Below are 27,372 nucleotides of genomic sequence, written 5' to 3' on the forward strand. Positions count from 1 at the left end.
AATTTATTGCTGCCATTCATACTGACCAAACCTCATTTTAGGGGTAATCATAGCCCGATGCGCTATACACTCAGTGTGGACCTTCCTTCCTTAAAACTGACACACCCCAACAGGCCAATCAGTCACTGTGATCAAAACAGGTTGCTTGCTGGAAGCCACAACTGCGTTAAACAGCTGCCAACAAGTCCCTGATTTTGACATTGTGATCGCCTGGAAATGTACCAATTCTTACACTGAACAACCGTACAGTACAATTTCTCTTATTCTGTATTATGCTATTCTCACTATTCTTATTCTCGGGGCTTTAAATGCTAATATTTAGTGACGTGGAGTCTTTTACATGCAAAAAAATATTTTTAACCAATTTCAGTGATCATGATGAGGTATGACTTATATACCAAGGTCAGCAAAGTGAGCCTGCAAATGTTGGCAAGGACACAATCTAGTGAACAGCATGTCACTTATAGTTCCTCTATATCTAGGACACAAGTTTCTTGGTATACGATACACTCAGTGCAATCCTTACCAGCCAACTGCTTTCTATATGTTCTCTAAATGAATATATTATACATCTGACACTGCCCTTTGGTTCTCAATTAAATCTTAAACAGTCGATTGTAAACCATAGACCTTGTACTAAAGTGGCAGTGAAAGTGTTATATGGCTGAATGCATTTTATTTAATGCACATTTTTATTAGGAAATCTGCTGGAGTTGTCTAAATATCACTGTTCTGCTACACTGCATGTCTGGACAACATCAGCACACCCAGAGAAAAGTCTGTGATACTTAACCCACATGATTACTAGAATTATTATTTTTATATATAAAGCAGCAGCATGAAAAATTAGGAGAATATAGTAATCATACAATGCAAAAAGCCTTATATAAATAAATATATATTATATATATATTATATTATATATATATATATATATATATATACAGAGCCGTAACTTAGAATTCTAGTGCCCTGGGCGAGAAAGACAAATGCCGCTCCCCTAGTCCTCAATTTTAACCAAATTAACCTAAAATATTCCTAAATTGCGCCCCCCTTCAGCATTGCGCCCTGGGCGGTCGCCCCTGTCGCACAGCCCTAGTTACGGCCCTGTATATATATATATATATATGTCTACGTATACTGTTTTTTCCCCTGAGAGTATGCATAGTAGACTATTTAGAATGTATATTTTACTGAAACGTTATTTAAGAAAACAAACATTTATTTTGTTGAATTTAGCAAAACAATGCCCCTCCCATGTTTGAGATGCTTAGATAACAAGTCAAAGACACACAAGTATTCTCCCATTATATAAGTTCTACAATAGAGGTGCTGTCCCACCAAAGTTCACAGCTGATATTTCCTTGTATAAAACATAATCAATGCAGTGTAAATACATTATACAGTATATTATCGATTTACCTGCGCTAATAATATAGTAAAAAATACAACACTTTCAGTAGCGAATTCATCACTTCCAGACAGTGACTAGTTATGTTATCACTTCAATATTCATTAGGGATACACATATATATGTGTGTGTGTGTGTGTGTGTGTGTGTGTGTGTGTATTTATATAATATATATAATAATTTATAGGTTATATGGTTGTTACAATTTGCTATTTAATTATAATGGATCAGATTTTAACCCAATCCCCCACACAATTAAGATTACATGTGACAACATACCTGTACACAAACAAAGTAACTTGCCTGTAAATGTATAGGATCTACTGTCCAGTATGCTTGATACTTTGATTCCCCAGAATTTTTAAAACATTTAAGTTAAATTTAAATATTGTTTCCTGTCCTTTCCCGCACTGCCCCTGGCCTTTCCGTTCTCATAAAATTGCTTACTGAAAATAAAAACCTGCAGAGATTGTAGGAGAAGGTATTTGGTGGTCATGTCTGTGTAGGATATGATCACTGAGCAACATCAATTATATTCCTTTTCTGCTGTTTGTAATCCCCTGCGTAATGAGCTGCTGGATTAAAGAATCCCGTACCTGTGTAATCTGGCACAAATTGTAGTCAGGTCCTGCTTACAAGACCTCAACGCCCACAGCTAAAGTCTGGGTGGCACAAAATAGCCATTGAAGCTGCGAAGATACCCACATCTTCTATTAAGTTTGCTGAATTAATTTCCCCTTTAAAGGACTGTGAAATAACAACCTATTGTAGGCAGGCTGTCAATGTGAATGTACAAATATGGGCAGGAGATGCCACGCTGGTCAGGGTGTAAGGAGGAGGAAAGCATATACTATATAATACAAAGTGTTTATAAGGATACAGTTCATCGTCCGAGTAATGAAAACATGTCACTCAACACATCTTAACAAATAATAGCGCTAATCTATATATATATATATATATATATATATATATATATATATATATATATATATATATATATATATATATATCACAATAAACTATGAATGAAGGAACTCTCTCAGGTATACTATTCATTAACATCAAGTATGATTTGTCTGTTACCCAGTATTGTTTTATTGCTGTGCTGTTACCAATTATACAGTGTTCTAGCAATTGTTAGCGCTACATAAATAAATGTTGGATGATAATCAGCGTTTTATTGGGAATATACACATAGAATTTCAATGTAGAATAAAGGATAATTAGAGTTCTGCATATAAATGTTGAAGCTAGTCATTCCTAAGGGGGCTGGTTAATACCTTTGCCCAATAATGTTCCCATGATGGGCACAAAATGCCCATTACTTTTCAGCCAATTGTCAGCAGGAGACAATGCCGGGCTCTTTAACACTCCTTGTCACGACTCCTATTTCCTGCTAGAAGAACCTGCTGCCCACTGATTTATAATACTCATTAACAACTTTACTTCTAGCAGAACACGCTACGCATAAATATTAATAGATCCCCATGTACAGCTGATGCTGTGCACAGCGCTGTGTGCGACAGAATCGGGAAGCCTCATAATGACTTGTGTTTGAAGGCTGGTAATCCGGCATTGTGTAAGAGTATACATAGATCGTCAGCACCTGTCATTAACATAGCATAGGCCTTTCCCACTAAGATAACCAGAACATACAAAGGATGCTTTAACCCTTATGTTTCCAGATCTGCCTAGCAGGAAAAAAAACCTCACTTAATTGAACTATTTTTGAATTTAACATGAAAAAAGCTACTTATGAATTATAAAAATGACAGCATATTATATAAATATATTTTGCCAAGAGAGTACTAAATAATGTGTTGGTGTGGACCAGTGGCCTGTTCTTGGTTACTTAAAAAAAGGCTCCACCCACTGGTGACAAAATTAATTATGATATGTATAAGGATCACCATGTATCAACAAGATACTTTGTTATTTTACTTTTTAATAGGTCAATAGACTTTGCTTTGTGACGGACAGTACATGTAAAATTGATGGACGCAGACTTTCTGTTAGTTCAAAAAGTGGTGGATTGCGAAAGTACTTGGTCAAGGGTAATGCAAAGTGCATTACATACTAAAAACACAAGTCAATGTTTTAAAGAAACCATTGTGGTTGCATGTGCAAATGACATGACCACTTTAATTCAATAGATTATTAAAACAAAATTGTAACCTTCGCATCAACAAAGCTTTTCAGATATCGGACGTCTCACTTGTAGAGGTAATGGGGAAGAGGAAGCTATTCGTATTTAAAATATCTTACACTAACAACAGTGATCAAACACTGGGGTCTCTCCTTTTGGATTCTGACAATATGCAGCGTTATATAATTAAATGTATATAAAATACATTTACTGCTGACCTACTGTAAAAAAGAATATAAACTGTTTACAAAAAAATCAGAAAATTCTAACCAAAAATTTCATAGTATTCGGCAAATAAGAACCTAAGATTTGTCATTTCAGGCACAAGCACAACAAGAATTATTTTACCCCCAGACTTTACCAGCTGTGCACCAAGGTATGTATTATGGATAAGAATTTCAGTGTTTTGTCCCAGAATCTTCAATTTAGTGTAATAGATTCTGTGCAGGCTGGATTTTTACAGCTGCCTACGCCCAAATTACCATTCGCATTGTATAGCGAGGTAAGCTTGCAAAATCTATCAGGATTATTCCCCTGGTTATGTGCAGTAATCTACATACAATACAATAAGCAGTTGAATGAATAACAAACAGTATTTCTATGAAAATTCATAAATGAAAAAAATGCTTACTCTATTTTAAGTAGGGGCAGTATTCTCTGTATTTTTTTATTAATTTTCAGACTCCCTGGTACTAAATTTTCATGGTACTGCCAAGCACTAATGTCTGAATACATCTCTCAGACATGTAACCTTGCTGAACTCAAGTAGAATAACCAAACAATGTTTTTTAAATGGCTACAAAAGGATTTATTTTTATGTAACACGTTTTCTCTGAAAAGCTCAAACATAAGGCCAGCTGAACCAGATATTATTTTCCCCAGGATAAGGTGTCAGCAGGGACTACACCACGGTATGTTAGAGCAGGAAGCAGGCCGGGATGACCCGTGTCATCAAGATTGTCAGAGCACAGCGGGATACTTCTATGGCTTCATCACAGATACTAGGAACAGCGGCATATGCAGTAAGTGGCTCCAAAGCACAATCCCAGAAATTGCCTAAATGTCATTATTATAAACACAGAGCTGCCAATATAGGGAATACAGACAGACTCAACTCTGAATGTATTGTAACCGCTTAACATTGGCTTCACTCAAAAAATGAACTGAGCAATGCACATGGACACAAGAGCCTAAGAACATGTGAGAATACACATATGCATACAAGAGGGATAGAACATGTCAAATTGTGCACTACTACACAAGAATATAAGAGCACGTCAAAATGCACACAGGTACAAATAAGGATGGAATATTTCATAATGTACACTAATACATACAAGAGGGAAAGGCGCTAATGTTAGAATGTACACAGGTACATACAAGAGGAACTAACCATGTTGGCGCGCACACAAATACATATGATAGGGATGCAATGTGTCATATTGCACATGTACACTTAAAAAAGGGCTATAGTAAGTCGCACTGCACACTGATACAAGGGGAAGCGAGTAAGTCAGACTGAACATAAGAAAAGGACAAAGCATGCCACTGCACGCGCTGCATAGAAGAGGGTCGGGGCATGTCAGAATGCTAACGAAACATATGTCAGGGACTAAACATGTCAGACTACTTACATACATGCAAAATACAAAGAACATGTCAAAATAGTCATCTACAGAGTATCTGTTAAAAAAATAATACACAAAAAAACATTCATGAAAGATATTTTCTATCATCATCAGCAGCTATTTATATAGCACCACTAATTCCGCAGCGCTGTACAGAGAACTCACATCAGTCTAAATTCCCTAACACATATTTTCTATTTATACATCCACAGAGAAGAAAACAAAGCCATTGTACAGAAGTATATTCAATAATGACAATACCCCTACCATCTATCTAAAAGTCTAATACAATGAGCATTTTATACATCTACCAACAATGCCAATCAACATGAACCAAATTCAGAGGAACGGAATTGGGAGCATTATGTGCAATAAAAGCCTTTATAAGAAGATCACACTGTACACAATGTACATTCCTGCACCCGGGAGACAAAACCATCACTGAAAGCTAAAGCATATATATGAAAAGCTTTTCCATTCAAATCCCTCCTACATTTTTATTTTATACTAGATAAAAGCCTGCAATCAATCACGAAAAGATATCTATGCAACCTCATATTCAACACAATAACATGCTCTTCTTGACACTGGCTCTACTAACCAAGATGACTACTCTATTTGGGGTAACATTTTGGGAGTAAAAAAACACCTCAGCAAAAAATTTCCTATTACATTATTAGAAACAAATATCAATGAAAATAATGATAATTATTTTATATTTTCACACTAAATTTCATATCAAGCAACCATATCTGAGATTTAGGCTGGGTACACATTTCTGTGTTTTCAGCCGATTATCGGGTCAATCAGACACTAAACGACCAATTGACCCTATATCACAGCAGTGTGTACACTGCAACGATGAATGATTACACAGGTCTGCAACCAAAAAGCTGTTTTCATAATTTTATCTGATTCTTATGTTTTTTTGGTACGCTGAATTCGAAAATTACCACCGTTTTTTCCTGGGACATCAGGTTTTTTCACAATCGAAATGTGCCTTGGTCAAACAGGTAGCTGGAAATCACTAAATTTCAAGTTCATCATACTTGGGGAAAAAAAACTGTACATGGAAAAACAAATTTATTTTCACTGCCAGTGCTCCCAAAAACATGAAAATACATGTTTATTGGTCCTGATGGCTATCACTGCATTGCTAGGGCCTGCCCGGACATCTTCTTTCATGGATTAAAACTTTTTCTCCGATTCCTCCACAATCTTGTATTTCATTTCAGTTGTCATCCTGCTATTGTCTGTGTGGTTCTAAATTAGTGCACCAAGAAAGTGTGTAAATTCGCCTGACAGTTTCTGTTTCATATGTGGAGAGTTCATGGTGATTTAGAGGGGTTGATGGCTCAGTTCCACATTCAGTATGATTCTTCTGAATGGAGGCTTTTCATTGACTCTTCCAAAAGAAGCTTACAAGCAGTTTTACTTCACAATGGTGGCCGTTATGCTTCCATTCCTGTTGCTCATTCGGTGTACTTGAAGGAGACTTATGAGAACTTGGAGTTGGTACTCAAGAAAGTGGGTTATCAAAACCAAAACTGGTTGTTATGTGGGGATTTAAAAGTATTGTGTATGCTGCTGGGACAACAGGCTGGGTACACCAAATACCCTTGTGTTCTATGTTTATGGGACAGTAGAGACCGACAAAATCACTGGAAGCCAAAAAATTGGCCACAAAGAAGTCTAGTTGTTGGTGAAAAGAATGTTCTCGGAGATACATTGGTACCCCCTGAGAAGGTTTTATTACCACCACTCCATATAAAATTAGGATTAATGAAGCAATTTGTTAAGGCACTTCCCAAAGATAGCGAATGCTTCAAGTACTTGGGACCCAAGTTTCCAGGTTTAACGGAGGCAAAACTGAAAGAGGGGGTTTTTGTTGGCCCGGATATTAGAAAACTCATATCCGACAAAGACTTCATCAGTTCAATGACTCCAACTCAAAAAGAAGTGTGGGTTGCCTTTACTGTGGTCATAAAAAACTTTTTGGGAAACCAAAAGGACCCAAATACAAGGAAATGGTGGAAACAATGTTGAAAGCGTTCCACAAGCATGGTTGCTCCATGAGCTTAAAAGTCCATTTTCTCAACTCACACCTTGACTATTTTCCTGAAAATTTGGGAGCAGTGAGTGAAGAGCAGGGAGAACGTTTCCATCAAGATATAAAAGAAATGGAAAGAAGGTATCAAGGGAAATGGAGTGTTACGATGATGGCTGACTACTGCTGGATGTTGTACAGGGATCTTCCGGAAGCCACCTACAAGAGGAAAAGCTCAAAAAGAAGTTTAGAGTTTAAAAAAAAGACGATTTCACAATCTACTTGAGTATGGTGTTAATTTTGTCGTCACCTGTGCAAATGAGTTAATATTTTTCATGTAAATAAAATATTTGCGTAAAGAGATTTTTTTTAAACGATGACCACCCGTTTGTTCGAAAACCTGACGTCCCAGGACAAAACGGCTGCCATTTTTGGATTCAGCGCACCAAAAAACGTAAGAATCAGTCAACTACACCAAAACAGCTGTCCAAAAATTTTTTTTTTGCAGACCTGTGTTATTGTTCGAAAGCATATTGAAATCGCTGATAGAGATTATCAAACTGAACTGAAAATCTCTTTCCGCTATGGAACAACGTCCTTCCCATCCTGCCGTGTATATGCTTTCACGATGAGGATCTCCATAGAGTTTACAGAGCTACAATCTTTTCAGCCGATGGCTATGACAGATGAGGAGCACAGATCTGAAGGTAAATCTTGTAAAACGTGTATAGTGTGTACACATGAATCGCATGCTGATCTGGACTTTTGTTTTTTTTATCAGCCGCTGGTAAAATTGTTAAAGATAACACATAGGGAAAACATTTCTGTAGTGTGTACCCAGCATTACAGTATGGTTTGCTGCTAAGAGAATCACTCCAGCAGATCGAGACTGGAACAAGCTCAGATGCTGCCACTTCCGTTTTCCACCTTCAGTACCCACTACCCATTGTCATTAGTTACACAGTAAAATCCTGCATCTTAAATGTAAATCTTATCTATATCATACTTGCCAACTCTCCCTGAATGTCAGGGAGACTCCCTTAAATAGGGGGTGATCTCCCTCACTCCCTGAAGAGTCTGGCATTCTCCCTGATGCTGAGTCAGTACAAGACGTGGCTGGCTTCGTCATCTGTGGCATGATGACACAGTTCAGAAATTGTGTCCTATGTCCATGTATTGATGCCTATGGAGGTGGCCATTTTCATGGAGACCAAGATTTAATCAAAGACTGACAGGTAAGACAACATGAATTCTATAATGGAGACAGAAGTGTAAAAGACACTTTAGTCTCTAGAGATTCATGAGCTGCTTTTCTTTAACGCATAGTTGCCTACTCTCCGAACTACAAATTTATTTGGGACATCTGTAACAGAAAGAAAAAGACTTCATTGGTGAGTATTATGGGATTTATTATTTTTAATAAAAATATATGGTGTAAATGAGGGTGCTTACTGTGTTTATTTTGGGTTTTTTATTTTTATTAAATATTAGTGGTTTGTACGAGGGTGTGGTGGTTTTTTAAACATTTTCTTTTGTGGACCTACAGGTCCCAGCCAGCCATGGATGTCAGGGCATGTTGGCACTTGTGGTTCTCCAAGTGCCAACATGCCCTGGCTGCCGTGGGTATGTTGGTGCTTGTAGTTATACAAGCAGCAGCATGGCCACAATATTTTGGGCGACCTGGCTGGGACTTGTAGTTCCACAAAACAAAATGGCGTCTGTTTGTTTTTTTCAATCTTTATCGCCGGTATTACCCTACACCCACCGCCCAGGGGTGTAGGAAGAGCCCTAGTGCTATCAGCACTGGGCTGGGTGTCTCTAGGGGGGGGGGGGCACTCGTTTATTTCGGCCGACCCCACTCCTTAGGGAATCCAGCCCAGCGCTGAACAGCCTGGGGTTGGTTAGTCATTATGGCAGGGGAACCCCTGCTGCGTGTCCCACTGCTATAGTGCCGCCAACCCCGGCTGGTTTGCCTTGTGCTGGTTAAGTGAAAATCGGGGGGACCCCACGCAAAATTTTTCCCCGATTTTCACGGAACCAGCAGTAGTCAGGCATCACTAGGGTTAAGCAGGAATAGCGGGGGACCTCACTTTTTTTTTTTTAAAACTTAATTCTATTCTTTACCATTTTTACACTGACAGGCAGTGTAACAGTGATGTGTTTATACAACAAGCTGCTAGCAAGCAGCGTGTTGTATCTGGCGGGTTAGAAAGCAAACTCTCCTGAGTTTGCTTACTCGCAACTTCATACATTTGAGACTTGTATAGCTGCAGTGGCAAACAGTCGGGAGTTTGATCTCTGGCGATTTTGACAGAAGCACAACTCTGGCGATTTTGCATGAAATCTCAGCTTCATACATCTGCAAGTTTCAACTCTCCCGAGAAAATCGCTGATTTTGCAAAATTGCATCTTGATACATTTACCCCATGGTATTAAAAAAAAAAAAAAAAACAAAGATCATTGCTTTCCCAGTGTATAAACCACTATGTAAAAGATTAATGTACAAGGCAAAATATACCAGTTCCCAACTTTTGTCTTCTTAGTGATAAAACGTTTATTGGATTGACACAGTAAAACATAATGATTCTGTTGTTACTGTGTATCACTTTCTATTCTTACGATAGATATTAAATGTTAAATTATGAAGGCATGAATTAAAGCAGTTTTGTTTATAAAAAAAGGATTATACTGCAAGGTTTTACTAACTTTTTGTTTTCCTCTAGCATTTTATCTCCAGCTGCCAGTGCACAAATTATGTATAAAGCAACAGAAGATAAGTTAAGTGGATGGTCCTTGGGGACAGGAGGAGGGATAACCTGAGTTACTATTAACCCTCTATTTGTAGAGAGAATGTGTTCTACCACTATTTTAAATCTCAGGACTGTTTATCATGTGTGTGGTCTATAGTGAATGTAATAAAACAAGAAGAATAAATAGACATCTTTCTATTAAAGTAGATTGACAGGAAGATCTGGTTTTCACTGGGGTCTTTTTGGGGTCAGGAGTCGAAGCGATTCTATGTATATAATTCATAAAAAAAAATAAAAAAATCACAGGGGACTGGGTTGCTGGAAACAGGGGAGAGGGTCACAAGGGACAGGGTCGCTGAAAACAGAGGAGAGGGTACCAGGGGATAGGGTCGCTGGAAACAGAGGAGAGGGCACCAGAGAACAGGGTTGCAGGAAACAGAGGAGAGGGTACCAGGGGACAGGGTCGCAGGAAACAGAGGAGAGGGTACCAGGGGACAGGGTCGCAGGAAACAGAGGAGAGGGTACCAGGGGACAGGGTCACAGGAAACAGAGGAGAGGGTACCAGGGGACAGGGTCGCAGGAAACAGAGGAGAGGGTACCAGGGGACAGGGTCACAGGAAACAGAGGAGAGGGTACCAGGGGACAGGGTCACATGAAACAGAGGAGAGGGTACCAGGGGACAGGGTCGCTGGAAACAGAGGAGAGGGTACCAGGGGACAGGGTCGCTGGAAACAGAGGAGAGGGTACCAGGGGACAGGATCGCAGGAAACAAAGAAGAGGGTACCAAGCGGGCAGGGTCGCAAGAAACAGAGGAGAGGGTACCAGGGGACAGGGGAGAAGGTTGCAGGGTACAGGGGAGAAGGTCACAGGGGACAGAGTCGAGGGTTGCAAGGGACAGGGTACCAGCGGGAGAAGGGGTCTAAGAGTAGAGGATTCCAGAAGAAAGATGATCCCAGGGTAGGGGAGAGGGTCCAAGTGAGACCATTGTACCAGGGGAGAGGATTCCCGTGGGTTTTTTTAATCTTGGGATGTTCACATTTGAATACTGCTGGCAACACATTCTATTCTATTCTATTGCAGGCAACTGTCACAATATTCCTGCGTGTGTGACCTGAAGACAACTGTGATGTCTCAAAATAATCAAAATCTATAAGATCAGTATTAGGTATATTGAAAAATGTAGCAGCCTGAGGACATCTTATGTCTGCAAAAACAGGTGCCAGTGATGCTGGCAGTGATCCAGGTGGTTGGCCCAGGAGCACAGCATATGCCAGTCTACTGGATACACCACAGTATACTGGGTTTAGTAATTCCTTCACAGGATAAAGTACAAAGTTGTAAAATTAAGATATTATACATTAATTTCCAAAAATTTCCATTAGAAAAATGCAAAAGGGAAAAAGAGCATAAACACAATAACAATGTACACTTCTGTTTGCAATATACTTTAGCTGTAAACTTTAATTTTAAAACTTGGTTCTGCAAGATTGCTGAGATAAACCGTGCAAAAAGTTCCCCACGTTCTGTCTACATTTACACTCCTCTGCTGTGAAGTGTGAAAGAAAGTAAGAAGATACTTTCTCTGTACTTATATGAGCAACTCTAACTTTTCAGGACACAGAGGTATCAAAATACATGTCCTCAATCTTTGTATCTGATGATATATTTTTTATTGCACTCAACAGACCCAGATGATGCTATTTATAAGCAAGCTATTATTTTCAACAAAATAAAAAACCACTTCCTCTTGAACCACAAATCCTAGTGTCCACATACAAAAAATATATGCTCTTCACAAACACTTCGGTACAATATGCAAAGGACTAAAGCAGTTAGTTGGAAGAGGCATTGAAAAATGTAAATGTAAATTAACGATGACTCATGCAAATAAGCCGTTTAGCATTCCTAATCTTCTGCCAGTAGGGACCATAATATTATTAGTAAAATAATTGTTGTCCCAAGGGCTGCACAAAACGAATTGCAATATTGAAGTTCTCTCGGGTGTTAGGGGATAAGCGGCACTTAGCGTACAGTACTGTGTTTATGGCTTCTGTAGATGTATGGAGTGTCCTGCTGATGGGTAAAGATTTTATGAACAGTATCTTGACCTCAGCACATAAAACTTTACACAGCAGAACAGATAGACTGTGGTTTAATATTGACAAGGGACCAGGCACAGAGATCAAAGCTAATCAATAGAGCTGAACTGTCACAATACTGGAGTGACTGTTAGACTTGAGCTGCTGTCATTGCTACTCTCTATCGCCGTGTGTATATGTGTAAAGATTATTTGTATGTCTTATTGAATAATTACAAAACTATTACACGTGAATCCATCTCCTTGTACTACAATTTGCTATCTAAAACAGAGTTAGATTGGATAGATACTACAGAAAAAATTCTCCCGATGCAACATCAGTAATGATTTTTCCAACGATTGGTTCACATTATACACGTTTTACCTTAAGATCTGTGCTCTTCATCTGTCATAACCATCGTCTGAACAGATCGTGACTCTGCACAATCCATAGAGATCTGTGGACACTGCCAGTCGAGTGCATACACACTGCAGAATTGAGATGACATTGTTCCATCGTGGAATGAGATCTTTAGTTCGGTTTAAAAATCAAACGATATAATGTACTTTGGAACGATAATTGTTAATCGTTGGAGCGTACACACTAATGCAAAACTGGGTCAAACGGTCGTTTATCACGGGATTGGCCATATAACTGGCTGAAAACACTGTAGTGTGTACCCAGCCTAACAAGTAACCGTCACAAATACACTCTAGTTTCATGTGCTGATCAGAACGATTGTATTTCAGAGAACGGTTTAAAAAATGGTCTAAACCTTCTGGGTTTTTTTTCTCCAATGTACATTAGATATATTGTCGATAAGCTAGGTAAGTACTGTGTTTTCTGTGGCATACCACTTTTCATACTTCTAAACATACTTACCAAGTACAATTTACAAATATATTTAGAAAGAACAATATATTTCCATGTAAATTTGTTTTTTTTCTTTTTTATTTCTGCAAGTAGTTAAAAGTGTGCCCAAGAGCGCCACGTAGGCACTATGTGTGTGTGGAGTTTATATGTTCTTCCCATGTTCACGCGTGTTTCAAAACTGGTGCACCGTTGCCTCCCACAGTCCAAATACATACTAGTTGATTAATGTTGATATGTGTTTATGTGGTAAAATTAAGACTGCACTAGACGAGTAATGGTGAATAAATATTCTTTGTAAAGCGTTGAGTAATATATAGGCGATATATAAAGATTAATAAATATATAATAAATACAATGAAGCAGTACTGACAAAGTGGAGGCTACATATTACTATCATCATCAGCTATTTATATAGCGCCACTAATTACGCAGCGCTGTACAGAGAACTCACTCACATCAGTCCCTGCCCCATTGGAGTGTACCGTCTAAATTCCCTAACACACACACATAACTTGGACAGTGCATGATCTACCGCCAGGTATCTTTAGTCTAAGACATCACCCCATAAAACTTATATAATTTATCTGGCTCCAAATCTCTCTGACCAAAATGTTATTGGCTGGAACACAGGTTTACCACCAATAGCATTATCTCATATTTTTTCATGAGCCAATGAAATGAAAGGTTTTCATGTAGGGAAGTAACTGATCAATGGTTTTGTTATGTAGGATAACTTTGTGATTTACAGGGATTTTCGATTTACTGTGCAACTATTCACCAACACTATATTCACCACCTCATATGAAGATGCAAATACCCAGAAGTTTTGTTCTCTAGCTACATGGAAGGTTTATTGGTCAGTAGAGGCTCGGTCGCACACTGCTAATGGCAATATTTGTTACTTAATTAGGAGCTGCACACCTAGGATTCGGGAACACAAGTTAGAAAAAACTGTTGTAGAATTGAATTGATGCGGGAGCCATTCTAACCACATTATGCTGGGACTCATCAATAATTAAATGAGGTACAGCACAATTTTAGATTGAGCAAATACGTTAATGCCCTAGAAGGCTATTAGCAAGTAAAATGTGCAACACTTGTTAAACAGTCAGGAAATTGTTCAATGCTTTCTAGCAGCTAAATAGCTAAAGTAAGCAACTAAAAGCCTCTATATTGTACTTCATAGAGACGATAAAATGGGACACACATTATACTAAACTAGTTTTCATAAAAAGAAGTACACTTTGTTTATGTATGGGCACAATAAAAAATGGTAATTCTCTTCAATTTAGATATAGCATAAAGTTAGTGCCGAAACGAAAAAACATCACCACCAATTTCTAGCTGCATTTAGAATCTTCTGGTTGGTCCTTATTTATACTTACAAGTTAAAGGAAATACATCTTTACTTCACTTGGGAGCCATTATTTGTATATTCAGTTCACGCACATTATACATTGTGATTTACCAACACAGGCTGAGGGAAATATCACTCTGCTGAAGCACTATGATACGGACATTTAAGACTTAACACCGTTTATAAAGATAAAATAAATGTCCGCATGTTTAGAAAGACCCCAGCCATGGACTAGACTGAGGTATATCTCATAGCCTTACTCAGGGCCGGATTAACCCTAGGGCTAACTGGGCTATAGCCCAGGGGCCTCGGGCATCCAGGGGGCCCTTCAAAGTCCTCAGCAGCATTATTGATTGGTCCGGGGGCGGGGGCGCCCCCAGCCCGATCAATGCTGCTGAGCACTGTCAGTGCAGTCCTCCGTCCCCGGCACTCAGTAATCTGCTTACTGAGAAGATCTCACGAGCAGATCACAAACTCTCGCGAGATCTCCTCAGTAAGGAGCTTACAGCGCATAACGGAAGGAAGACTGCACTGACAGGTAAGTGCTTTGTGGGGGGGGGGGGGGGGGGCTCACAGAGGGGTGGCGGGCGGCTCACATTGGGGGCCTCACGGGGGGATGGAGGCCCCCTTAGCCCAGGGGCCTCCATTCCCTTAATCCGGCCCTGGCCTGACTGCATATAGATGCATATGGCTAGTGTTATGCTATATATATTTGAACTAAATACATTTCATCCACTAAATATGCACCCAAAATAACCCGCCCTGTAACTCAATCTCCAGACATAGCTGAACTGTTATTTGCTAGTTTATGTGATCATTCTATTATTATAATATTTAATACTACTCTAGGTATTACTATATTGTGTAAAATAACTTTACAAGCAAAACCACACAATCTCAGGCTTGATTCCTGGGACCTAGGAATGCACGTGTCACACATATATAAAAGTCAAAGTCATCTGTCATTCAGCACTAAACAAATAGTCCAGTAATTAAAGCACTCCTCTGGAAGCATTGTTTGTATATTGTAACCAACTGGGAATGAAGATCATGGGGCACAGTGCATGGCATCCACATACAGCTCAGATTAAATGATACACATTCTATGAGATGGTTCTATAACACAGGACAGGTAATGTTCTGTCTGGCTACAGCAGACTATCTATCCCAATCAGTTCCAACAAGCCCGATGCAGGCATCCCTGGCTTCCTGGCAGAATTAGTAGTCACACCGGCACGCGGACAGACACATCATAGCTGTCCCTGTGCTTTACTCGTATTTTTCTATTACTGTTGGCTTTGTTAAGCAAACAAGCTAAACCCTGGATTGAATTCCCAGCGGCGATCAGACACGCACAGGTGGTGCATATTACATGAGGAGTCGTCTCTAGCAAACACACTGTCAAATCGCGGAGTCTCGGGGTGACATTTAATGCTAAACAGCCACGAAGAGCTGAGTTTTTATAAATGGCATTGAGCTGTGCAGATGCTCAGGTGACAATTTCATGGGCTTTGCAATTATACAAGACGCCGAGTCCTGCTACGTTTAGCGTTCCTACATCATTGTTCTGCTGAATGCCTTCTTCTGCACATCTCGTTACATATAGAAAGCTTATTTGTGGCTCCTTTTCTGAGCCGGATGGCTAACCACAAGGTTCAGGGTGGGTACCATTGTTTAATGTTAACCTCTTCAGCGCCTAAAGGAAAACCAACAGGCAATTAATTCATTTTAAGAGCAGTTTCTATTTTGTAACCTCTATGCGCCCATATATGATTAGAAAGTTGGGTTTAGGAGTATATAATCAAAATATAAATAAAGTAAAAATATTTAGCAAAACTAAATCTAATCACTTGAATTATGATGTGTTTCTTATTATACGTACAGCTTTCTTACTATACAGGTGATCTTTAATATTTTTTCTTTATTTATAACCTTTATGCATCAGGTTACAGCTTTAATGCAGGCTAGAAGAGGTTTAACACCCAGCTGCGCTGCACTGCACTGCCATGTGTTTACCAGAAGGGGACGGCAGCCTGAACAATTGCCAGAATAGTGATCAATTGATGACTATGCAAAATGCTGTTCTAGCACTAACAGCAGAATCAACAAGCGCCATATGGACCAGAAACAAAACAAGCCGCAGCCATGCACCGTCTGGCATTTGCAAAAACTGGTGTTAGTGATCATTAAATCACTTTGACAATTCTGACAAGCGCATCAGCTATGGTCTCTTGCTAAAAAGAAGAAGGAAGACTAGTACAAACGTATCATCTATAACCAAAAATGTTTAGTTTTTCCCCCAATAGAAAAACCGTAATGCGAAATTATATTAAATATAATACTGTTAGTATTAGTTCAGTTTTTTACTTTATCGTCCAACAATTGGTAAGAATTTAACCATATATATCATGTTTTATAAACAAGAAATAACCATTTTTTCTCCTTCTGATTAAAGATTGCCGTTTTAAGTCATTATAATCACTGACATCAAACAAGTACCTGGATTCAATCATTTCAGCTGACAATAAATGGTTCTGTTCCTGAAGAATGTCAGTAATGAACCAGGCAGTGAAGCATTCCTGCATTTGGCAACAATAGGCATGCACAATAGAGCAGAACTGTCATTTTTAAGGTGTTAATCCTTTTAGGTATGTTTCACCAAAGACAATAACCCCATGTTGTTACTTCGATGATGTCTTTGGCAATCAGTAAAAACCTTATACGCAAAACATTCACAGTGATATAAATTATCTTTTTTGTGTCTCTTTTTAAGCCTCTGTTCCAGTGCAGATTGCATTCTTCAGTTACTCCTAAAGCCTCTGTTCCAGTGCAGATTGCATTCTTCAGTTACTCCTAAAGCCTCTGTTCCAGTGCAGATTGCATTCTTCAGTTACTCTTAAAGCCTCTGTTCCAGTGCAGATTGCATTCTTCAGTTACTCCTAAAGCCTCTGTTCCAGTGCAGATTGCATTCTTCAGTTACTCTTAAAGCCTCTGTTCCAGTGCAGATTGCATTCTTCAGTTACTCTTAGCCCAAGCAAATTTTTTATTTTTTTTAAAAACAAGAAATACTAATGATGGCAATATAACACCATACTATGTGCTGCTTAATATTTTAAACACTATCAAGCGTATTTTAAATTATAAAACAAACAACAATGATAGAACGGCTCAATGGCTGATCTCTGCTGCATGTACTATTTATGTTACAAACATGAATTACAGTCTCTGGTTTCTCTGATGCATCTCTAATTACAAGTTAAGTCGGTCATGCATTAAAAATACAGTGTCCCTTTATCCCCCAGTGATTTATTCTGTTTTGGAAAACTTTTATTGGTAATCTCATTTCACTTGACAACCCAAAAATAGGCTCCCACTACCGGGTATTTATTGCCAATGATGTGCCCTTAAAGTGTTCTGCCAGAAACGTTTGAGTAAAAATGGAGTTTTATATATTCAAATGCATAGTAGAGTCCCTGCTAATGTAATACAGTAGTGACCAGTAATTCGAGCTTGTCACAAGTAATTTGTGTGAGCATTAGGCAGCATGATGATTATGGAGATAACAATTTAGAAGTAGAGAGAGAAATTCCTCTTTGAGCAGAAACAAATTCAAAGACAAGCTATTGCTGGCCAGTAGGCTATGTAACCAAGCACTGAATATGAAAACTGGGAATAAATCAGCATTACTCTCATCTCTGGGAGTAACAAAGCCTGGAATTTATTTCTCCTACAATATACTCACAGTGCTACTTTGACAGGCTGACAGCACAAGAGGTCCTTTGTTGTAGAGAGGGCTCTTAAACAATGGCACTCCCATTATTTGGTGTGCTGCTTCCATTGCTGTTTATTTATGCATGCAACATCTTTCTAATGTGCATACGAAGGCGTTTTACCTCTTAAATTTATGTAGGTAGATGTACCCTTTTCCTTTGTTTAGCCAATAACATAATCTAGGCATCAACTGATCTTTGAAATTATTTTCTCCCCCTATTTGCTTCTAGTTTATCTACGGTTTGTCCAGTGACCGTATCAGTTGTTTAATATTCTGATAATTGGAGTCTATAAAAAAGACCACTACAGGGTTTTCAGCCGATTATCCGGCCAATCACGAGAGAAACGACAAAATAGCCCGATATCGCATTAGTGTGTACGCTCCATTGATGAACAATTATAGTTCCAGAGCATCGTTTTATTTTATTTTTAAACTGACTAAAGATCTCATTCAACGATGGAACGATGTCGTTCCAATTCTGCAGTGTGTATGCGCTCAGGACCGGCAGTGTCCATAGATCTCCATGGAGTGTGCAGAGTCAATCTTTGCAGACGATGGTTATGACAGATGAAGAGCACAGATCTGAAGGTAAATCTTGTAAAATGTATTTAGTGTGCAAACATGAATTGGCATGCTGATTGGGACTTTTTGTTTTCTTTTTTTCAGTCGTTGGTAAATTCATTAAGGATACTGCATCAGCCAAAATTTTGTATAGTCTGTACCAGCCTAACTCTCCAGCTCTTTAAGTCAGTAAAATAATTGAGGTAGGTATTGATTTCTTTGCATTGGGGTAGCATTTAGACTGGGCAGATTATATCAGAGTCGAGTGTTCCCCTGAATCTGTAGCACACAAATATTGTTTTCGAGAATATTGCAAGTTATGTTGAAGCTATAAACACGTTCCATAACCAAATAAATCACTATTATTGGACTATGCTACTGGGATATTGGAGTAACATTATAAAGTTTCTACTCTATGATTTATTAAATGCTGTCTCTGAGGCAGGAATGAGGCGCTCTCATAAAAAAATATTTTTAACAAATTTCACAATTTCTTTATGATACTTAGTGTAATTAGACATAAGTGGCTTAATATCTGTCCATGCTGCCCTGATTACCATGCAAGGGAAATATTTCTAGTAAGTGGTCATCTTCTTCAATTTATCCCGTTCTCCTTCCCCCGATATTAAATCATTTTCCAAAATGATTAAGGCCTCATACACACAAATTAATTTTAGAGTTTGTGTGTTGTTACAGCCTATTTAACATGCTTCAAAGCTGACGGTCCAAAAACAGGGAATGGACCTCTACACACGCACTTTGACAATTGATGGTTTCACTTTGTGTCAATTTTAACGTTACCAAAGATCAGAAGCGTCATCTCTTTGTAAAATACAATGGAATTCTATGGGAAGGCTCATTAAGGGCATAGTAAACTTTGCTGCAGAAAATGTCTGAGACACGTTAATCAATGCTCTGTTAAAGCGAGAACAAAGTACAAGGTTTTGTCTACAATTTTAACGAGTGCTGTTTGTCAATGTCCCTATGTACAAGCTCTAGGACTAACTGGAAAACAGCAGCTTTTATAACTTTTAAATGAATTTTTAATAGATATCTTAAAGAAGTTTCGATGGATCTACCTCGGTCCCTGCTGGCTGAGATGGTCTATGCCACTCTGCTCTTACCACTTGGCCTTTCATAGTGAACTTCCAAAACGCATCAAGAGAAGGGGCAGTAACCATCATCATCAGCTATTTATATAGCGCTACTAATTCCGCAGCGCTGTACAGAGAACTCACTCACATCAGTCCCTGCTCCATTGGAACTTACAGTCTAAGATCCCTAACATACACACACATAGACAGACCAAGGGAGACTAAAGGTCAATTTAATAGCAGCCAATTAACCTACTAGTATGTTTTTGGAGTGTATGAGGAAACCGGAGCACCCGGAGGAAACCCACTCAAAATTGAGGAGAACATACAAACTCCACACAAATAAGGCCATGTTTGAGAATCGAACTCATGACCCCAATGCTGTGAGGCAGAAGTGCTGACCACTAAGCCACGTGCTGCCCTGTGCAATCCACACATGGTCGGTTTTAAACAGATGAATAGTAAAAGTAAAAGGTAGACAGGACAATGGTGTGGGACTACTAAAGCTCTAGGGGCCCCCGGTGGATCTGGCATACGGCGCCTCCAAAGTACATATAATTTATTTTTATCTTAACTCCTTGAATTCCACCTTGGACAACATTTTTATTTTTGGGTTAAGTTATCTCAAGGTTCTAGAATATAGAACAACAATATACAGACCACTGTTGGCAATAATGGAACACTTCATGGAACGTTAATTCGTATTTAAACAAATAACTCTTTTACAGCATCAGTGAAACATTCCACATATCTATGAAGCATAGTGAAAGCCTTACAAAGTAAACAAATTCCTGATCCAAAGGCAGGTTAACAAACAGAAAAAAACTGGCCTCCGCCCAGCCCTGTACTAAATTCATATTTGGCAAACCCTTCATGGCTATAGTCAACACTGCAACATACCGCTGCTGTGAAAGGAAATTGTAACCACACGAGTCACAGAGAAAGACATCAAAGTGGAACAAACATGCAGATAATTTACTATAGAAATTCAATTCAGAAACATTGGGCCAGGAGCCAGCAGTACCACAGGCAAAATCCTGCATTCTCACACAGCAATACCTGCTACAGGCTGAACATCAGACATTAAATAGAGCAGCATCATTCAATAGTTCTAAATATAATAATAAACTGTTTTCATAAAGACTTTTGCTGAACAAGTGGGCTAAATGCAGCACAATAATTCTAGCTTTGCATATAATTATGGCAGCATCATGCTGCCTAAATGTTAATTTAATAAATTCAGCAGTGCAGTTGTCTGCAACAGATCCTTTAGGATATGTTACTAAAATTGGTATTCATTAGTGTTAAAAGGAGATTGGAAGTGTGGATCTTTCCTCATATCTACCTTTTTTTAACAGTGTATACACTACTTTTGTTCCAGTCACCTAGTAAGCTCATAGACACTCCTCCTGCTCCTGTCTACACTGAGGCTTAAACTTTCTCTACACCGGCTTCAATCCCTTGCCTGTATCATACGGTCTCCTGTTGCTCAGGCCCTAACCAAGCCTAAACTCTCTACTTCCATAGTCCCACAAATCAGGTATATACTCTCTCTTCTAAGGCAGCAGACTTCCCCAGTGTATGTCTCTGATACATAGTATAATTCACTCTGTCAGACCGACCATTACTTTCTACTTATAACTTGCGATAGCCACCTGTGAAATGTGTATATAAAATGTTAAATACATGACTGGGTTTGTAATAAACGTCAGAGTTGAAGGGAGAACTATTGAAAATAGCTGAACATGTACATACCCTCTTTTCATCCATGACAATGTAATTGCGACCATGCTTCTTGGTGAGGTGCGGAACCAGGACATCAAAGCGTCGACGGAACTCGCAGAATGCCATGTGATCAGGATAACCTGGAGAAACAGAAAGGAGTTAGAGATGTGCTGTTGTGTAGGTTTGCTGAACAAGATTAAAATGAATGTTTATAGTATGGAAATAGCTTTATAATATACATCACCTACCCAGGCTGCAGGGTCACTGCAATCAGAGCCAAAAGCTCTTCCTGTGCCCAAATCCTTCTCAAATTTAACGTTAAATGGCAAGTGATTGTGCTGTATGGCTATTAGTGTGTCCTTGTGGATGTATTCTTCTGCCCTCCTTGTGGTTATCTGACGGCTCAGAGTATCTGTCTCCCAGGGTTTATATTTGTCATTATGCTCACTGATGGATACAGAGCCAGAACCATGTTGGCACAGGTAGTGGTGCTTATAGCTGCCACCATAGAAGGGATCAGTAAAGGAGGAACTCAGCCTCCCATCAGTGATCCATTTGTACAGCAAATGCATCTGACATGCGGTTGTTACAGAGTGCATGTAAATGTACCGCAGCGGGTATGAGGTCTACAGCATGGTCATGTAATCCTCATAATACTGAAGCTATGTGTGTATTTTATACTCATGTCTCACATGGAAGCTAAATTAACATGAAACAAATGACCAGTCTAAAGAACATTGTTTAACATAAAGTTTTATAGCCTGTTACTAAGAGTTATTTCAGATAAAGAAACAGTCCCACCTCCCATTTTTACCTCTACAGATCTTTATGCATACAGTCCCCCATTGATTGCAAACAATGGCCTGTTAGGCCCTTTTAAAGTTAAAGTATCATCCAACATATCCTAGTACTTCGTCTGCCAAATATAGCCACAGATACCAGTGCTAGAGTTCATGAATGTAAGGCAAGGTAAATCTTTAAACCCATATTAAGTAAACAGCAAGGTGGCACGGTGGTTAGCAGTGTTCCCTCACAGCGCTGGGGTTATGGGTTTCATTCCGAACCGGGCCATATCTATGTGATGTTTATATGTTCTTCCCATGTTTGTTTCGGTTTCCTCCATCTGCTCCAGTATCCTCCCACACTCCAAAGACATTCTGGTTGGCTACTGACTAAATTAACCCTAATGTGTGTCTCTGTTATAGGTAATATAGATTGTAAGCTCCACTGGGTCAGGGGATTGATGTAAATGAATATTCTCTGTAAAGCACTGCATAATATATAGGTGCTATATAGAGAACTGCTATATACTGTAATAAATAAATCCCTTTTTGGATGTTTAAAATGTTAGGCAGCATGAAGACTAGAGGGTAAATGTATTAAGGAGGGAATCCATCAAATCGCTGATATTCAGTGACTGCGACGGCCATATTTAAAACACCAATTTTATTGTGAATTTTGCTTCTAATAAAATTGCCATTTCCATACGGGCATCGCAATTTGACGGATCCACTCCTTAATATGTTACCTAGATCTTCCTTCTTACAATAACCAAAGTGAAAACGCTGTATTTGCCAATGTAACAAAGTGCTTTCTTTCTTTTATATATTTTACGTATAATTACCCTTAAAACTCTGAAACGGTTTTACTGACAAGGAGAATGTGACAAGCCAGTGCACAGACGGGGTAATGTTTGTGTGACAGGGCAGTGTCTGCAAACATACAGCGAAAACAAACTGAAATGTGTGTATACGTGAGTTGGAGGAGCTGAATGTAATTGTGTGTGTGTAATTAAATCAAGCACTGAGCAGGTTATTGGAAAAGCAGCTTCTGCTTGCAATTGTTTGTGAATTCCACTTCAATTGACTGGTGAGACCTGGCCGCTTATGTTCTGTCTCCTAATCTGTCGCTCTCTATTGACTGATGCGGCTTCCAGCACCAGCTCAGTAGGGAGCCTGGATCGATTCCATTGCTGGAGATGTGCATTGATTTTTCGGGGGGACCTGTTTGCTTATTTCAACAGTTTTGTTTTTTACGCCTAATTTTTTTTTTTTTTTTTTTACATATTGAGCAACTTATCTAAATTGAGCTGCTTTATTGACAAGGAGCATGTACAGAATCACACCTGCCTCAATGCACAGAAGAGAAGTAAAGGGAAAGTTTCATAAAAGAGACAGATGTCAACAAGCAGATTAGACAGATGTACAAACATCTCCTTATATAATTGATGGCTGTATCTCTATTTTGAAATAACAATTTCTTTATGTGGTTATTGGTTTGTATAAATTAAACAAACAGTTGTGTTTTACAGATTAATACTGGTTAAATTGTATCAGGCATTAAGGATGTGTGTGATATGTGCTATGTCTGAGAAAATCGTCCCAAAGTGATGAAACGTGTCAGCATAGATGACCATTCATGCTGGAAAGCTCCAATTCCTATTGAGAGAGGATTGTCGGCACTGCCGAGGACCTGGTTTTATTACAGAAGTTGGCTGCAGAGTTGTATGTGTGCGCTGTTGATTATACAGAACCAGCACAGAGGGGAGATTGAGGAACCAATACGTGTGGAAGTTGTGCGAAGGGGGAGCGATTTCACTGACGCACAGTTCGAATGGCTTAAGGCAGCCAGTGTGGCTTCACTGCTCTCAGGACGGTAAAATTTAGTTGGACAGTTTCCAGTTATCTGGTAAGAGACTGGTTACCTTCTCACTAACAAAGTTTGGTACTATTGAACACCCCTCTACCTCTTTGATATCAATTCTGGCTAATATCTTTGTCCAAGAAACCTGGGATAACGTTATTTAATGGACTTCCCTATACATGCAGTGGAACTACCAACTACTCTCATTTTGTTTCGGACTTGAGAAATCTTCTAAAGTATAGCTGTACAAAATTAACCATTGGATTATTAAAGGAATTCATTTGGATATCCAAAGAATATCTATCTATCAGTATATCAGTCTATTTGTCAGATATCTGTCTATCATTAACGTCATTAATCTTTGAGTACTATTTAGGTGTAAGGTAGCTTCCACATATAGTCTGTACAACTAATGAAGTATATATGTGATTGTAGAATGACTGTAAGCCCAGTGATGGCTTCATAGTTAGTGTGTATAGCTCTAAGTGTATAGTTACAAGTGTAAAAAAAAAAGTTAAATAATATAATTTGGAGTTACACCGGACTTCTTATTAGTTAATAGTTACCTCTATTTCCTCTCTTTCATCAACAGGTAATTACTTCTACCTCATTGGCACCAGTATCAGAACCATATTAAGAAAGTGCATTTTTATTTCTAATGGTATGCTGTCTTTTCACTATTTTATTGCTAGTGTTTGTTGGGGGAGGTTATTGAGGGCCTGATTGAAGAACACTGATCACATCCGTCTGTTAACCATATATATTCATTCTAGAATGGCTGCAAGTCAGTGATGGCTGTATAGTTAATGTGTATAGCTTTAAGTGTATAGTTACAAGTGTAAAAAAAAATTAAATAGCAAATTCAGAGATTTACCAGAGTCAAACAGGAGAAGAACATTCTGCCTATTATCACAGCTACACAAGGACAACAGTCAGTATTCACCTGAAACTCCATAATCTACCCCTGATGTTTCCATCTCTCCCTGGTTACAAGCTTCACACAACATGAGGACTGTTCTGGACTCTGATCTTATTTTCTTCTCACCTCAAGAAAGTTTGTTTTATTTGTCAGTTTATTTTCCCTGCGACATGCCCTCTGTTTAATCAGTCTGCTGTACTACTTGCTCATCCACTCCCTACCAACTGCTACAGCTGTTTCAGTCCTCTATCTCATAATTACACTTTCAATTCTACTCAAGGCTTTGTCTGCCATCACATGTATAAAGAAATGAAACTGAGTTTGAACCACTCTCCTCTCTCATGACTCTGCAAGAACTCTACTCCATCAACTGTGCCTTATTACTCTCCATTCAACACTTCCACCAGCTACCCCACATAGCTCCCCACATCATTACTCCATGTTATCCAAACATCCAGGAATAAACTACATCTACTGCAGCCTCACTCTGCACTACTTCTCTGATTACACAGGATATTGCAACTGGGTAATTCTTTTAATGCCCTAATTTTTTGCTATTTTACTCATAAATCCCAATGTTTGCCAAATTATTTTTCTTCCACTCCTTCTCCTTTCATTGCATTATATTTAGGACTATATCATCCCTCACCCATCAATTCAATAGTTAAAACAGCCTCAACCCTGTCACCAAAAATTAAAAGGACACACATCTTAAAATCATCTTTCTTCCTCCCTGCTTCTATTAGCTGGTGATATATCACCTAATCCAGGTCCCCCACACAAATATCTGAATGCTACAGAAGTCCAGCAAACCTCAAATACATCACCTGCCTCCACTCTCTTCCAAAGTCCTTCAAATGTGCCCTTTGGGATGCACGCTCTGTTTGTAACAAACTTACCTCCGTACACAATCTCTTCCCCTCAACAACCTCAAACTTATGGAAATAACAAACATGGCTCACGCAATTAAACACTGCCTCTCATCTGCAGTCCTTTCACATAGTGGTCTCCATTTCAACCACACTTTGAGACCTGGAGGCAGACAAGGAGGTGGGGTTGGACTACTTCTTTCCCCACAGTGCACTTTCACAGTTCTACCAAAAGTCCCATCACTCACGTTCAGATCTTTTGAAGTTCATACAGTTAGATTTTTTTAACCCATTCTATGCGTGTTGCAGTCATCTATCATCCCCCTGGACAACACCAACAATTTCTTGAACACTTCTCTGCATGTCTAGCTCACTTCTAATCCTCCGACATCCCCACCATTATCATGGGTGATTTCAACATCCCTATTGCTAGTCCACGTTCCAATGCTGCTTCCAAACTACTCTCTCTAACATCCTCACTTGATCTCTCCCAGTGGATTGAATCCGCTACTCATCCGGATGGCCACTGTCCTGATATTGTTTATTCTAAACTATGCTCAGTTTCTCATTACCTTAATACGCCTTCCCCCCTCTCAGATCATCACCTTATTAGCTACTTGTTCACCCCCAATTCTTTACCCTCCCAAATGTCAAACTCTTCAAGGGCCTCCTCACACCCGCAGAATTATTAACTCTATTGATTTTTAACAGTTTTCCACCTCTATTCTACACCTTCTCTCCCCAATTTCTACATTCTCCTCCCCTGGTAGGGCAGTACCTCATTTTCACCAAACCCTAGCAATTGCCCTTGATCAAGTGGCTCCAGCGACTCTACATACTCTGCGTAGACTTGTGTTACTTTAGTGTGCCACGGTTGGCAACAAAACAAAAACTCACTCGTAAAGCAGACGTCACTGGTGTAAATCTTGTACCTCTAACGGTTTCATCACAGATACCGCTATCTACCACTCCTATCAAAATGCTCTGGACACTGCAAAACAAACATACTTAAAATCTCGCATCTATGCTCAGGCTTCTAACCCCAAATGATTTTTTAACCCTCCCACCCAAAACCCTCAGACTACCATCAGTGCCCAGGATGTTGCTTCCTATTTCAAGGACAAAATATATAAGATCAAACTAGAAATGGCATCATCTCCCTTGACAAGCAGTCAGCTCAATTCCTTTGTAGCATTCTCTGACACTCTCTCTTCATTTGAGCCCACAAATGTCTATCTTCTGTGCTCATTCCACCTCTAACTAAAATCTGTAATCTCTCTCTCTCTACTGGTATTTTTCCATCACTATTCAAGCATGCAGTGATTACTCCTATTTTGAAAAAACAAAATTCTGACCAAAATTCTCTCTCAAATTACCACCCCATCTCTCAACTCCCATGCCCCTCCAAGTTTCTCGAGAGAATTGCCTACACTCGCCTCACACACTTTCTTACAGCAAACAAGATACTGAATTTACTTCAGTCAGGCTTACGCTCT

General features: G+C 39.1%; 1 protein-coding gene across 6 annotated transcripts in view; it reads right to left on the reverse strand.

The window, feature by feature from the left end:
* The window catches only part of MYO18A (myosin XVIIIA), a 248,957-nt gene that overhangs the window by 69,793 nt on the left and 151,792 nt on the right, over positions 1–27,372 (reverse strand). For all 6 annotated transcript variants that reach the window (XM_075196848.1, XM_075196847.1, XM_075196845.1 and 3 more), the window contains one exon: positions 21,476–21,585. In XM_075196848.1, the coding sequence (XP_075052949.1) occupies positions 21,476–21,585 (110 nt within the window). The remainder of the gene's footprint in view (positions 1–21,475; positions 21,586–27,372) is intronic.

Source organism: Mixophyes fleayi, chromosome 2 (assembly GCF_038048845.1).
Source record: "Mixophyes fleayi isolate aMixFle1 chromosome 2, aMixFle1.hap1, whole genome shotgun sequence".
NCBI classification, from domain to species: domain Eukaryota; kingdom Metazoa; phylum Chordata; class Amphibia; order Anura; family Limnodynastidae; genus Mixophyes; species Mixophyes fleayi.